Source organism: Aricia agestis, chromosome 13 (genome assembly GCF_905147365.1).
Source record: "Aricia agestis chromosome 13, ilAriAges1.1, whole genome shotgun sequence".
Classification (NCBI taxonomy): domain Eukaryota; kingdom Metazoa; phylum Arthropoda; class Insecta; order Lepidoptera; family Lycaenidae; genus Aricia; species Aricia agestis.
Genome location: NC_056418.1, coordinates 1,714,156 through 1,729,813, shown reverse-complemented (window position 1 = coordinate 1,729,813; position 15,658 = coordinate 1,714,156). Strand labels below are relative to the sequence as shown.

General features: G+C 39.7%; 1 protein-coding gene across 2 annotated transcripts; it reads right to left on the bottom strand.

Moving 5' to 3' along the window:
* Window positions 1–404: 404 nt before the first annotated feature.
* LOC121733080 (rab GTPase-binding effector protein 1) lies at window positions 405–15,311 on the bottom strand. Of its 2 annotated transcripts, XM_042123184.1 has the most exons (15): window positions 15,078–15,311; window positions 14,901–15,005; window positions 14,175–14,312; window positions 12,492–12,607; window positions 10,678–10,764; window positions 10,347–10,457; window positions 9,825–9,888; window positions 9,103–9,215; window positions 8,451–8,683; window positions 7,899–7,992; window positions 7,189–7,364; window positions 3,816–3,918; window positions 3,196–3,312; window positions 2,089–2,199; window positions 405–1,291 (listed from the first exon to the last, which is right to left on the bottom strand). In XM_042123184.1, exons 1-15 carry the CDS (start codon window positions 15,130–15,132, stop codon window positions 1,124–1,126), a joined length of 1,791 nt encoding a protein of 596 aa, XP_041979118.1. In that variant the 5' UTR covers window positions 15,133–15,311; the 3' UTR covers window positions 405–1,123. The 2 variants fall into 2 exon arrangements, with proteins under 2 accessions (XP_041979118.1, XP_041979119.1); XM_042123185.1 differs by lacking the exon at window positions 14,901–15,005.
* Between the last annotated feature and the right edge of the window lie 347 nt (window positions 15,312–15,658).

Below are 15,658 nucleotides of genomic sequence, written 5' to 3'. Positions count from 1 at the left end.
TTTAATTTATTATTATTTGTTAGTTTATAACTTTAATTTAATTACAGTTTATCACTTATAGTTGCCACATAATTTCAGGACACTTTGTTTTTAATATTTATTCAGAAATTGAACCCTGATAAGCTATGTCCACACTGTGCACTTTCATCTTCAATTTTCGTCATCAACTTTCATATTGGCGCATTCAATAATTGAATGCGTCAAGGTACGCAACGCCAATACTGTCATTTTTGAAGTTTTGGATACAGTCAGAGGGCATGCGTCGCAGGCATGCCTCACGTTCGCTGTTGACTGCGCTATAACGCATGGCCTTGACGAACAGAAAAAGGCACAGTGTGGACAAAGCTATAGGACATAATGTCAACTTCAATTTAATAAAGAGTTTGACAATGTATGGCTTATGTCAAAATCTTAAAGTAATTAATATAGTCCCTGGTTGCGGCAGTTGAGGTCCTAAATAAAAATATTTACTCCAGTTTACATGAAAACAATTGGCCCGTATATGATGAAAACGCGAACAACGCATAATTGCATTTTATTTTCTCTTCATCAGATATTGATTTTAGAGAGAATTTATAGCATTGTGTTATTTATTTTATATTTTTAGTACACATACTTACGCAGTATGCATAATTATATCATTATATACATAATATTTTATAAGCACCTCTGCATTTTTGTGTAGTAACAATTTTACAACCGAAGAAAAATTTACCTATCTGTAGGGCATTGACATAGAAAAGCACATAAAACCATGACTATGACTTACCTCACACGTTCTAGCACCCAAAAATAAATAAAACAAGCCATACATAATTTGTTCCGCAGTCTAAGCGAATTTTTATGTATTTGGATTAAAACGAATTCCAAAACTATTTTTTTAATTGATCCGACAGATATCAACTCTCGCTTGTAATGTTAAATCTTTTGCACTATAAATATACGCAATTGGCCACGTCTTATACTTAAATTACGTTATCTTAATATATTCTTGTCAAACGCGATCCCTCCACTTGACACGTTCAGACCGAAGTTATTACCCGACTGGGAAATTGTATCAGTATTGTATCAAGCGTTAAGATCCTAGTGTGTTATGAGGTCACGAGGGTGGGGCGGGGCCGGGCTAGTCGGGTGCGTGGGGCGGGGCCGTGCTGAAGTAGGGGGCGGAGTGGGGGCGCAGCAGCGTGTAGCAGACGGAGCAGACGCGCGCGGGCACGCCGCGGGGGCCGCTCGCGACCTCGCACGACACGCACGCGCCGCAGAAGATGCGCCCGCAGTGTCGACAGTGCACCTGCGGACGAGTTGCGTCACCGTTAATGGCGGTAAAACAAAATGAGAAAACGGGAAACTTATCTACTATACCCTGTGCGTTTTAAGATGATATGCGTGACACATAATAATTGACAATAGTAGGTAAGTTACCTAAAAAAAATAATCGATAATTTAAAAATGTCGAATCACTTCCTAAAGGAATTGGAATCGAAATTATCGATTTCGTACTGACGTTTTATAGTGGCGCCGGTGATTTAAGATGGCCGTCCTTTTTATCGATTTGATTTCGATTCAACAGAGTCAATCTCTATTGACATAAGTTCCGATCATGTATCTGACATTTTTAAAATGTTTTCATAACAATAATTTTATACTCCTATATCACAGTTAATATTTATAATTTTATATTAATAAGTTAGCATTTAGCAACTTTTCATTTTTATTCACTTACAATTATAGGAAACATTTGTTTTTGTAGATGGAATATAATTTATTACATTTTGATTTTTTTGTTTTTTGTCAAAAAAAATCCGTAGCCAGGAATATGAAAACTGTCACCCATATCATCTTAAAACGCACAAACTATAAAAATGTTGACGAATGAAATAATATACGAATAACTTACGGGGTCCTGTATTAATATAAGCCGTGTCTATCTTTAAAGAAATCATAGTTTTTTTTATTATTCAGTCAGTTTGTGATTGTTATACTCACTCGAACGGAATTCCTATCATTATTTTTTTATCTAGGGTAGACTGCGTATGACTTATAAGACGGTGTTTAGTCTAAATTGTTTACGTCAAAGATCCTTGTTACCTTTTTCTTGATGTGCGTGAGGGGGGTGTGGCAGGAGGTGCACTCGTTGACGTCGTCCTCGTGCTGCCAGCGCACGTCGCGGTCCGGGGCGCGCACTCGCTCCAACTCCACCTGTATTCAATTAAAAAAGCATTAAAACTGACCGCAATTTATTGTAGCATTACAGTAATTGTTAACAAGTATAATGTGTTTTTCAAAGCAAAATACGACTCAGTGTGCTTATGTGTTTTTTAGAGAAGTGCTTGATTGTGCGGAGCGTTGCCTTAGTTGAAATATTCAACATTGAGCATTATACTGCATTAAGTGCAGTGACGGAATAAGACTACTTGCCCTAAGCAATCCATGCCTGTATCCCCCCCCCCCCCCCCCCCCCCCTATCCGTATCTCAACTAGAATCGCTCTTTCTTTAAACTTTTACCACCTTAAAACATTAGTTTTTTCCTAGAAACTCTTTTTGGGTGTGTTTTTGATGACGTGAGAGTGAGACGTGATGCCCTAAGGACGGATGTTTTTTGTCCTCCTTCTGGTGCCCCCTCAGACGTGTATCCGTCACTGATTATGCGCTCTAGCCTCTAGAGCAGCAATTGGGCTGAACCGCCTCGCTGTTGTCCAGCTCCTGCTGCAGAGTCACCACGCGCCCGCGCAGCTCCATCACCTCGTTCCGGAGGCGGTCCTGCAGCGGGACACGACTCACCTGCAGCGACTGCGAGAGGCGCACGAAGTCCTGCTGCTCCGCCTCGCTGTTGTCCAGCTCCTGCTGCAGAGTCACCACGCGCCCGCGCAGCTCCATCACCTTGTTCTGGGGGCGGTCCTGCAGCGGGATACGACTCACCTGCAGCGACTGCGAGAGGCGCACGAAGTCCTGCTGCACCGCCTCGCTGTTGTCCAGCTCCTGATGCAGAGTCACCACGCGCCCGCGCAGCTCCATCACCTTGTTCTGGAGGCGGTCCTGCAGCGGGATACGACTCACCTGTAGCGACTGCGAGAAGCGCACGAATCCTGCTGCACCGCCTCGCTGTTGTCGAGCTCCTGCTGTAGCGTCACCACGCGCCCGCGCAACTCCATCACCTCGTTCTGGAGGCGGTCCTGCAGCGGGACATGACTCACCTGCAGCGACTGCGAGAGGCGCACGAAGTCCTGCTGCACCGCCTCGCTGTTGTCCAGCTCCTGCTGCAGCGTCACCACGCGCCCGCGCAGCTCCATCACCTCGTTCTGGAGTCGCTTCTGTAAATCAGATTTTGAGCATGATAATATTTTCTCCCTTAGCGTCTGTGCAGTGGCGGCTATAGGGGGTGGCGAACAGGGCAATCGCCCGGGGCCCCGCGTCAGGCAACAGTGGCATTTTATTAAAATTTTTGGCGGTGAGGAACCGGTGTCGGCGGCAATGGATAGACGGCCACGGGCCTCGCAAAGACCAGCCGCCCGAGGTCACATCAAAGTCTGCACTGTAAAGAATTTAGAAACAGCGCCTCTATCGGCAAATAATAGCAACTAACTCGATGTCATACAATGATCACGTGACTGCCTTATAAGCATGAGGAGAGTGCTTTTCCCGCTACATCCCGAGATACACGAATGACGGAGAGAAGTAACGTAGAGCCGGTTTGAATGCTATCATAGAAATTATAGTTCTATGTTTCGTATAGACTGTATTTTCTAATGAGAAACCTAAAAAAGAAACTCTGATGAGAAACCTAAAGAAAAAAACCTGAGAAAATAAAATGTACCTTATCAGCGAGCAGGCCCTCGATCATCTCTGTGGAGCTGCGCAACTTGTCCGCCAGCTCCGCCATCTGCCCGCGCTCCGTCTGCAGCCGCTCCAGCTCCTCTCTGTCAAGTAGTCTTAGTTTCAAACTTGGCCATATTTTAATCCAGCAGGCTTAGCATACCACCGTAGAAATGGGAAAGAATGGACATACTGACAGATCTTAGTGACAAAATGGCGGATTTGACAATGTCACGCAATGTCATTATGAGTTTTGTCGCAGGTATTTGCGATGCGATGCGAATTCAGTTTTGTGTGGGAGCCCTTAAGAGCGCACCTGACCCTAACTTGACTACATACTTAAACCTAGATCTCAAAATCTGTAAGATCTAGAAAACTGATTTTTTGACACAAGTAACTTCAGTTCATGAAGACTAAATGCTCAAGACGAAAACACGATTACTGAAAAAAGGCTCGATAGTTTCTTTTTTACAAAAAACCTTGTTTTAGACACATTTTTGCTTGGATCTTCGAAGTTTGCTGACTTTTCTTTAATATTTTGTAATATCATATAAGGCATTGATGAAACCTAAAGGAGAATGCCCAAAAATATATGGAACCCTGTACCATTTTGTGTCACGACCAAACTTGGTTTTTTACAGTCTATAATTATCATATTAGCTCCTATAAAAATATCTTTGTAAACAAAACTGTGGTTTCAGAGTAAATTGACAAAATCTAAAATAACCTCAAAATCTTCAAAGCATCTATTTTATTGACAGGTCATACACGAGCGAACGTTATTGCTCTAAAAACCGAGTAAGGCGCTTATATCTAGGGGTATTTATTATTATTATATGCAAGTAACATTTTAGTCGCAATACTTTTCACAATGGACACATAGCCCAATAGGCAATAGCGCACTAGCGGCCATCGAAAGTATGGTGTGGTCGCTTGGTGGCCAAGTGCGCGCGTGGTCTTTGGCGGTTTCATACTAAGGTATCTATCTCGATGGCTGCACGACCTGGGCGTGTGCGCTATTGGGCTTATGCTCATGCTGTCAAGGAATACTATACTCACAAGGAGCATACTGTTGACTGGAGTCAAAAATAAAACAAACAATGTATTTTTATTTTATCCAAACATTGTCGTAACAATAACAAATACATGTACATAATTTATTACATATATGCATCCAGTGACGGATTAGCCCTTAATCAAATTAAGCAATTGCCTAGGGCATCACGTCTGAGGTAGAAGAGTAAAGGTTCAAAGACCGATTCTAGTTGAGATACGGATAGGGGGGAGGCAGGCATGGATTGCTTAGGGCATCAAGTAGTCTTAATCCACTCACTATATGCATCAAACGTCCAGCGGCTTTATTATAACATTAACAAAAACAGAGTTGTATTATAAACAAAAGGAAAAAAGGGCAAACATAAAGGGCTTAATTATTCTAAGAACAATAATAATTAATCAGTAACATAATATTACATGTAAATTAAGCCTAATATAGTGCATGAATTAATACACATAATTCAGTAAGTAATTCACATTTTGCAGTACATATTATGGAACATAATATTATGTGAACATGATCATTGATCATACAAACATTTAAATAAGATTAATTTTTATCAACATAAAAAAAAAATACCTATTTAAATCATTCATCATACTCCTGCAAAAAATCATAGAATTAACCTGGACCGTTGGTACGGATCGCTCCATATAAATATTAAACCGATCTGTATGAAGCTTTAAGGAGTAATGCGGACGGGTCCGTACGGATTCGTCCGCATTACTCTAAAACCCTGCACATAGCTTCATACAGATCGGTCTAAGCGGAGCGATCCGTACTAACGGTCCATAATAGTGACAACAAATAAAAATATTTTATGAAATTATTTGTGAAACCATTTTTGTTAGGACACATTAATAAAAACACTACCAGCAGTATCAAATATTGAAGATTAAAAATTAAAAATATTAATAATAAGATATAATTTAATATAAATAAAAATACTTAAGTAGTTATTTTTCAAGTGCAGCGGAACTAGTCTAGCAATAATGTTTCTCTTTTGTTGATCTTGTCTTACAGTATGCGTTCTTGTAGTATATAGAATAGACTGGCCACAAGAAAAACATAATCTTCTATGACAAACTTCCTTCATTGTTTGGGTTTGTTCTTGTTTTGAAGCGGTGTCAGAATCTGAAGTCAGCTGTAATAAAACAAAGAATTAATTAAATAGTGTTTGTAATAATATATTCATAGAAGTAACAGCTATACTCTAAATGGTTTCACTGCTAGAAGATAACTTGTGAAATCAAAGACTTATGTGTTTAAAGCCTTTAATGTTTTTTCTGTTGTTATATTTTCAGGTGCTAGTTTAAAATATTTCATTTGTCAGGAAATACATGGAAGGTGCCTTCTTAGACTTTCATATGCTTATTCAGAAAATAAAATATGTCTGCTTACCTGAGTTATGAGTAGGAATTATCCATAAACATTGGGAGTAGACAAAAAGATAGAAATTCGTTCTGCACAATCAATACATACGCAGCAAAAGTTCACAAAATATTTTCACAATATATACGCAGAAAAAGTTCACAAGTCCTGCCCTATTTATAAATAGAAACAAGCAATAATATTGTGTAATTTATATTTTGTGAAATTAATCTGAAAAATAAAACAATGTCGCAATGACAATTGACATTACGCAATGACAGATGTCAGGGATGCAATCGATAAATCGAAGTCTATGAAAAAAATCGATTTTATGTCTAATAGCAGCACTTAATCGATTAAGTGTAATGGATATTAGCTTAATTTTACTGTAAATCTAACATACATATTATAGAAAAGCTTATACATGATATCATTATGTAATATTATCATTCGAAAACTGTTATTAAAGCAAGTAATATTTATAACGATTGCAATAATAATTTCTTTAGTCGAATGAATCGATATTGTTACAATATCGATTCTTTGATATTCTGTTTCTATTAATGCACTACATCACTAACCAAACATGGAGGAAGTCATATTTAATAATTTTTATTCTTTAATTTATATTTACAGTTCAAATATTGGATTCCTAGGGTGGAATTGCGTTGAAAAATTCGAAAAAGAATTACTATTATATTTTCATATTGAAGCATGAGACAATTTGGTACCACTTTTGGGCATTCGCCTTTGCTCAAAACACTTTTTTCATAATCATTATATTAAGTTCGTCTTTTATTCAAGTAAAACTAACTTGGCGATGATTCCGCACCGTCCTTTTTACCTGGCATATGAAGGTGAGTGTGAAGAGAGAAGGACGATGTTTGATTTTTGGAGTCAGGAACGCTCTTAATCGTTTAAAACGTCACAGACGACATTTAATTACCTGGCAGCGCGCAGCTGCGCGGCGGTGCGCGCGTGTTCGTCCTCGAGGCGCAGCTGGGCCTCCGCCTGCGCGTGCAGCTGCGCCCGCGCCGCCCGCTCGTGGTCCGCCGCGCGCTCCCGCCCTAGCGCGCTCATTATCAGCTGCTCCCGCAACCGTAGGCACTGCTCTTGTAGCTCCTAGAGTCATCACAAATCATAATCAGCAGTCTTAGCACCGAAACGGATACGATTTTACGAGTCGGATTAGTTTCAAATTAAGGCACAGTGTGCGCTAGTATAGCTGTCACTTGTCAGGATTGGGAAAAGTCGTTGAGATCGAATCACATAGTTCCAAATTGAGCCGCAGCACGATTTTGTGCTAGTGTATTTGTCGGACGAAGCAAAAGCTTTAAAATCGAGCTGATGCTGTCAGGAGTAAGGCTGGTTCATTTAAGGGAGCTGATTCGGACTATACTTAAAAATGGATGCTGATAAATTTAACTTTCGGTTGCTCGATAAATAAGTATTATGCAGACTTCGTACGTACTTCACGTGCTACTGTCCGTCTTAAGGTGATCGCACATTTGTCCGCACCGCACGCAGCGTACGCGCCGCGTCCCAGAGTTCATGAAAGTTTTAAATGACGTCACGAAATGCGACGCGTACGGTGCGGACAATAGTGCAATCAACTTTATGTTACTACAGCGACCAATATTTCTATCTCTGTCTAACCGTAACGTCGTTGGGCAGGTCGATAGCTTCGTTCTGCATCTCCTCCGCCTTCTTGAGGTACTGCCCGATCAGCATCTCGTTGTCTCTTTCTAAACTGTAAGCAAAGTATATTACGATTAATTTGGCGCACATCGTCCAGTTTACGTTAAATATTAAAATTGTTTACGACATTATTTTACATCATTAGTATTTTTGTTATATTATTTATTCTTTATTATAAGAAAATAAACACAAATAAAGTTTTTTATACCTTGTCTGTCAGTCAATATGCTCGCGTAAGTTTACCTACGCATCACGAATTGTTTGCATGTGTGTAAAAGCTCGCACGCGGTGTAAACACGTTACGCAGTGTTTACGTGTGTGTGTAGACACTCGCGTGGGGAGTAAACGAATTACGCTTTGTTTGTACCTATGTGTGTGTAAGAGCTCACGCGGAGTGCACACATTGCGTTTGTTTCTGCGCGGGTCGTTATCATATTATACATAATAGACCTACTTGTAGTATACGCATTACGCGCTTGTGTGTGTACGTAATCACATGCGTGTAGATACCTGTCAAGTCGTCGCTGCAGCGTCTCGCGGTCGACAGTGAGCGCGGTGACGGCGGTGAGCGCACGCGTCTCCGCGGCGGCGGCGGCGGCGGCCCGCTGGGCGACCGCCTCCCGCGCCTCGCCCACCGCCGCCTCCAGCGCCGCGAGCCGCTCCGCCTCCGCCGCGCGCTCCGCCCCCCACGCCCGCACCGTCTCGTCCTGCGCCGACCGCACGCCTTCCAGCTCCTCGCTCGCCTGCAAAAGATTAAATTATGGATTGAAATGAAAGGTGACATTGACTATTTTGACACCAATATTGATAGGAAGCTTTAATATAGATATTAAATAGTACAACTACATTTTAAATTATTTTTTTCAAACATTTGTCAGTTTCTACAGGAAAACAAAGAGAATAGTTTAAAAAACATCGATAGATCTGTGATATAGCTGATGTATAAGCTAACGCCTCAGTATTCTGGACTCTAAAAAGTTTAGCGCAGCTTGGCTCTCGACTCGAAACTCCGCGATGTCGAGTTGCGAAGATCGATTCCTTCGTAGGAACAATTAATTTTACTTAAGATAATGCAGTTGACAACGTCATTATCTGACAAGAAAAGTCTTGACTCTTGAACTGTGGTTTCAATGAAATCGGCCACTGACAAGCCAGCACTAACCAGTTTGAGCGCCCGCTCGAGGTGCGCGGCGCGCTCGCGGGCGCCGTCGCCGCGCGCCTGCTCCGCCACCAGCTGCCGCTCGTAGTTGGCGCACATGTCGCAGCCCCGCCCCTCTGTACACGACAACAGGTTATAAATAAATATAATTATATATTTATACGTGGGAGAGCCATGCTTCGGCACGAATAGGCCGGCTCGACCGGAGAAATACCACGTTCTCACAGAAAACCGGCGTGAAACAGCGCTTGCGCTGTGTTTCGCCGAGTGAGTTAGTTTACCGGAAGCCCAATCCCCTGATCCCTACCCTATTCCCTTCCCTACCCTCAACTATACTATTCCCTTCCCTCCCCTATTACCCTATTACCTCTTAAAAGGCCGGCAACGCACTTGCAGCTCTTCTGATGCTGCGAGTGTCCGTGACCCGTTTGCTCGTTTGCCCCCATATTTCATTAAAAAAAAACTTTATTACTGAATAAACTTACAACAAATGTTTAAAATATTGACTTATTGTAATGTAAAAGGAACGTCAGCTCGAGAGGCACATAAGAACTTATTACAACACCAATGACGAGTTCGGAAGCTAACCCTGCAAAAGAACTGATGCTGATGTAAGAAATTTATTGCAAGCGTAATGCTCATTGTCACAAAATTCCCGCAAATCCCATTAATATACTATAACTATATATATAACTGAGGACGATCATGATAAAATATTTAGCTACCTGTGTCAGTTTTCTTCTCTGTGGTACTGTTGACCGTTGTGTTTACATTTGCTGCTTGCGCTTTCTACAAAAAGAAAAATTATGTTTATAGAACATTTAACACTATTTCAAGGGTAACATTTACGATACTAATGAAACCATTTCATTTGGGAGTCACACTAATTAACTGCAAAAATTCATTTGTTAAAATGTATAATTGATGTATAATTGTTAAAATATATGCTTCTCAGGTTACAAGATAGCGAACTAAGTTTTTATTATGGCCACGCGCCAGATCTTTAATGTAACACAGAATGGCACCAGAAGATGCTTGTAGCACTGTCACAGTGCTCTTTCGCGCAAGCCTCCGACTTGTAACACTATATCGCCTCGCAAGCTGCCATCTTGCATCACTATGTCACCTCGCTCGCCACTATCTTATCTTGCAGCACTGACTGTGACAGCTCACAAACCGCCATCTTGCATCACTGTGTCATCTCACTCGCTGCCATCTTGCATCACCATATTGACAGCGACACTCACCGTGGCGTCCTGCAGGCGCGCGTCGGTGTCCCGCAGCTTGTCCTTAAGCGCCGCCACCTCCGCCTCCAGCTGCGACACCATCGACTTCATCAGCTCCGTCTCACTGTCCGTCTGCATGAAATTTTAACATGAATAATTACTGATTATTTTACTTATTCTAAAGTTTTTTAATCATTAATTAGCCTAACTCTTCCACCCTGGGTAAACTTACGGCCGAATCAAGAGCTAAGTTTTAAGTCTTAGCCATTAGACCATGAGCCGGTTTTAACTCAAACAGTTTTAAACGATCATTACCAATTATTATAATACAGAAAAATGCTATAAAACTTGCCTTCTTTACAGTCTGTTCGGCGTCGGTGTCAGCGCCGAGTTTCCGCGCGATCGAGCGGACGAACGTCGCCGGCACCAAAGACAGGTCCTGGAAAACGCGCGCAGTCGCGTGCATCGCTTAGTATGTGTTATACATCAAAAAGAAAAACGGTCACAAAAGTTAACCTTGAGGCACACCAAATTCTACCACTAAGAACAATACCGCGCCCAGGGAATACCCCTGGGGTACACCAACATTGTACACATATCAACTAATTCTTATTCAGAAGGAGTTAAATTTACACACAGAAGAACAATTCAATAAAATATCAATTTGCATTTTTTTTTCCTTTTTAAATGACTAAAGAATTAACCATATCGGCGAGTTAGTGTCAAGAAACTGTTAATATTCCGGAATAACTAAACATTGTGCAGATAAAGAGTCATGTTGTATGGTAATTAGTTCCGTCGATAGTCTAATGTCTAAAGTTTTGTACGCGACAGTTTTTCTATTAGCATAATATATAGAGCTGTGTTCAATACTGATACATGAAACATATAATTTGATTTTATATCATGCATTGAAGTGTACAAATCGATTGTGCTCAATTCTACAATTTTATTGTTTGCTTTGGATAAGAAGGTAAGAATATTTTATAAATATAACTCTTTTGAAAATATTGAAAATAACAAGTGAATAATTCAAGGAAATCTATATTATAATAACCAGATGACGCCCGCAACTCCGTTGCGCCAAAATTCGGTTATCGCGCGGGAACCGTACATTTTTCCGGGATGAAAGTATCTTCATACCAAATTTCAGCAAAATCGGATCAGCGGGTTGGGCGTGAAGAGGTAACAGACATATAGACAGACACACTTTCGCATTTATTATGTTAGTATGAAAGTATTGATTGTATTGAAATTATTGGGTGTATAAAGTTTTCACATTGAGGTTAGTTTATGTGGCTTCTGGTTTAGTGTTAAGTGTAATTTGCAGGTCAGTTTTGCGTTAACATAATTAATGTTATTATGTTAAGGAGGCTATCATAAAAATTATGACAAAAATTTGCAGGTCAGTACGAATATCGACGTTAAGTACATGAAATAACATTCAATATCAGCGCGCCTTGTACAGTGACGGTTACGACGCTCGCCGCTTTCTTGATAGGGCGAAAATGTATGAAGAAATTTAAGAGTGTTTCTTATTTTTCTTACAAATGGAAATGTTATTTATTTTTATATAAAATATTTAGCCATTCGTATAGGGGACTTAAATAAGCAACAATTTTTTTGTATATTTATTTTCCTTAGTTCAGTGTATTTAGCTATAATGGTACCTAACAAACCCCATTTTTTAATATTTTGCGATTATTGTGATGGTTAAAACGTATTTATGTGAAAATTTTGTCGCGGCTATCATTTTTTTATGGTATAGTCGTGGAGATGAATATATTATTTTTCATTTGAAACCAAAATATCCTTGCAGTGTGACTCCTAATTCTTTAAAATGGTACCTGAAAATCGCTGATATTTGTGAAAAAATGTGATAGCGTCGTTAATCTAAAACTTCAGTGCCTATGTCAAAATAAATTGTACTATCTGAGAAGTTGATTCCTAAGCAGATGGGGGACCTACGTAGTTGGTCGCATTATGTTAAATCCAGCCGACTGATCACAATTAACATTAAATTGCCATGATTCGACCAAATGACGTTGGTCTGTCAACTGCCTAGGACTCAATTTCCTCGATGGTACAATAAAATATTGCTCAGTATTATTGTAGGTTTAGGGGCTGCCTAAGAGTTTGAAAATAAAAGAGTATGTGGAATATCACCTGCTGTTGCTGCTGGAGCTGCTGCTTGATCTGGGCGAGCTGCTGCTCCAGGTCGAGGTTCCTGTTCCGCAGACGCCGCACCTCCTCCGTGTCCGACGAGGACGCCTCCACCGTTTCTGCCACAGATACACCTCAGTAATAAACAACTTTTTTACCGACTTCAAAAGTAGGTTATCAATTCGATCTACATGTAATAATTCCAGTTTTGGTATATGTTATTCTATATCAGCGCCCGAACAAATGTGCCAAATTTCAAAAGTGTATACATACATTTTATGTTTGTTTTCACATATCTCCGGAACTACAAGTCCAATTTAAGTAATTCTTTTTTGTTGTACTAGATATTGTTCACCTTAGGGAATACTGCAAGTTTCATCAAAATCAGTTCAGTAGGCTACTTTGAAGCTGGTTTTATCTTTTTAAAATACTATATTATTATTCCTCTTACTTAATCTAAAATACCACGACGTTAGACATATAAATGTTTGTAATATAATAAAATCACTGTGAAAAGGGCGTAAGAAGCCATGGAACTGTTGAATGGCAAATGGCAATACTGAACTTTGTGTCTTGTCTTACGGTTTTTACAAAAGTCCCATGTCGTCGCCAAAAGCCTTATTTTGTTGAAGAAAGTAAAAATAAAATGTATGTCTAGCACCCAAGATTATTAGTAGTTAATTATAGTGCTTTTGTATAAACTACAAAAATGTGAACAAACTTTCAACAAAATCAACTCCAAAACTGGGTGTGACAAATATGAATATGTGGATTAACGAAGTATCTCACCTTGTGTACCCCATGTACAAAAGTATGGTAACATTATTAGTAGTAGTATATTATATATAATAGTATTATGTAGTTTAGTTTTTACAATACTAACTATCATTTATAATACTAGTAAACTCGGCGAAAAATACTATAATGTAAATAAAATATATCTAATTAAAATTGTAATAAAATATCGTAAAAATGCTAATGATGCTTATTAAAAATAATTGATAAGATTAATTAACTAATGCCTGTTAGTAGCTTGTGTAACATTAGGAAGCTTATCACTTTTAGCCCAGTTGCAATGGCCAGTATGGTAAATTCATTTTAATTATCTCGACAGATGTAATAATTTATTACTACTATATGTACTCCATTTCAATGTAAAAAGGTAACCAAATTAATTTGTGATTGTATTTCTATTTTCTTGATTATGTAGTCAATGTGTGACATTCAAAATTATACCATTAGCAATAGAATATATTTAGGTTCTTCTTGCTGGGCTCCCTAAGGTGCTGTACCATTTAGGCGGTTTGCAGACGATGGGGCGGGGCAGGCCGGTCAATTTCGCAGCGTACGCCCGTCGATGTCTGCGGCTGCCCGCGCCGCGTACACAAAGAACACGCCGTCTGTGTTACTGCATGTAAACTGGTTTGCGTGATCCACGGCGGGCAGCCGCGGACATGCGCCGCCAGTGCCCGCCGGGCACCTGCGGTGAGGTCTTTTTGCCGCCATATGCGTTGGTAATATAGGATTGTGCTATCGTTCACGGCGAAATTGATCAGACCCGCCCCGCCCGTCGTCTGCAAAGCGCCTAAACGGTGGTAGATGCCTACCACTTACTTTCCAAAAAGAGTTACTTTGTAACCTATTCCTAAATATACATATATTTTTTTTTCATTTCATTTTCAATACCATTGACTAGTAGCTGCAAGGTCTGTATCTCAGACTTCTGGTTCTGGCTGAGGGTCTGCAGCTGCTGCAGCTCCGCCCGCAGCCCCAGGACCTCCGACTCCAGCTGCTCCTTATCTGTCACCAAGCGGCGCAGGTCCTCTGGAATGTTAATAGCACTGTCATACTTCATGTTAATAGTAAACTCGACAGATTAATTTCTTTGTTAGGAAATATTAGTACCGATAAGTTTATTTTATTGCTACAAAGATGTTATTGCTATATTACAGTATTTATAAAATCTCTAAATAGAAGCATTAAAACCACTTACAAACAATAAAGCAAAATAAACTTTTCCAAAAACAACCAAGTTTATATTTTCATGATTTTGGCTAATAAGATGTTAAATAACGTTTTGAAAAACAATACTGAGAATTTGAAATAATTTACATTACATACAATTATTTAACAGAAAAATTACAACTATAGGTAAGTACAGAAAATGAATGTTAATGAAACCAAACCGCTTCCTGCATATTTCCTAAGTTTAATTGTCTGACAAAAAATTCGAAATGCATGCAAAATACTAAACATTTTCCCCGAGTATTTGACCATCTTAGATGGTTTATTGTATTTAAATTTTAGTTTCTCTGTAATAGAGGAACTGTATGAGTGAGTGACTGTTTATAGCGCCTTGACGAAACCAAATTCAGCATATCAAATCAATGGACTGAAACATCTATTACAAACCTTCTTTTTGTAAATAAAGCTCTTTCATTTTTGCCCTTTGTGCATTAAATTCCTCCTCGAGATTTCGCGTCTTCTCCGGCGACGCCCCGCCCTCGACCCGGCCCTCTACTTGAAACAGAAACACTTCAGAAATCTCTGTTGATACAATTGGCACATAAAGAAACTGTAAAAACATACCGTTCGTCGCTGTCGGGTCGCTGGACATCCTCGCCTGTTCGTCCATCGCAGCCATTTCAGCTTTTTATGACTATATCGTAAACTTCGTCAACATTTTACGAAAAGGCACCAATTACTCATAGATGAGCGTAATTTTTTGCAATAATCTCTCGGAAAATAGAAATCGAACAAATACAAAAATTATTTCTGGAAATTGGACGTTTTTCGCGATGATGACAAATATGAAGTGACGTTGACAACCACTTGACAACTGTCATTATTTTTTTTTTCATATAATGGCACTTCGGCTATAACCATGGCCAGTGTCGAGTATAATATTATGGCGGGAAAACAATATTCTTTAATACAATTTTTTATATATTATCGTCTGGTCAGTCAGGTCCAAAGTCTAGTCAAAGTCTAAGTATAAAGTCAATACAGTCAAGAAGTCAAGTCAGTCGATTCAGTAAAGTGGTAGGAGGTAGGACGCTTTACTGAAACTTTTGATGGAGTTTTGGAGGGAACACAAAAGAGCACGTTTCTGGTTACTACATCACTTTCCCACACTTGTGCACGATAACGAATATTTAATGGTTAATATC

Coding starts and splice junctions, on each gene's coding strand:
- LOC121733080 (XM_042123184.1), bottom strand. CDS start 15,132: ATGGCTGCGATGGACGAACAGGCGAGGATGTCCAGCGACCCGACAGCG. Junction 9,889..10,346: donor CGCGCCTGCAGGACGCCACG/GTGAGTGTCGCT, acceptor TTCTTTTTGTAG/AAAGCGCAAGCAGCAAATGT. Junction 2,200..3,195: donor GCCTCTCGCAGTCGCTGCAG/GTGAGTCATGTC, acceptor AATTGAATACAG/GTGGAGTTGGAGCGAGTGCG.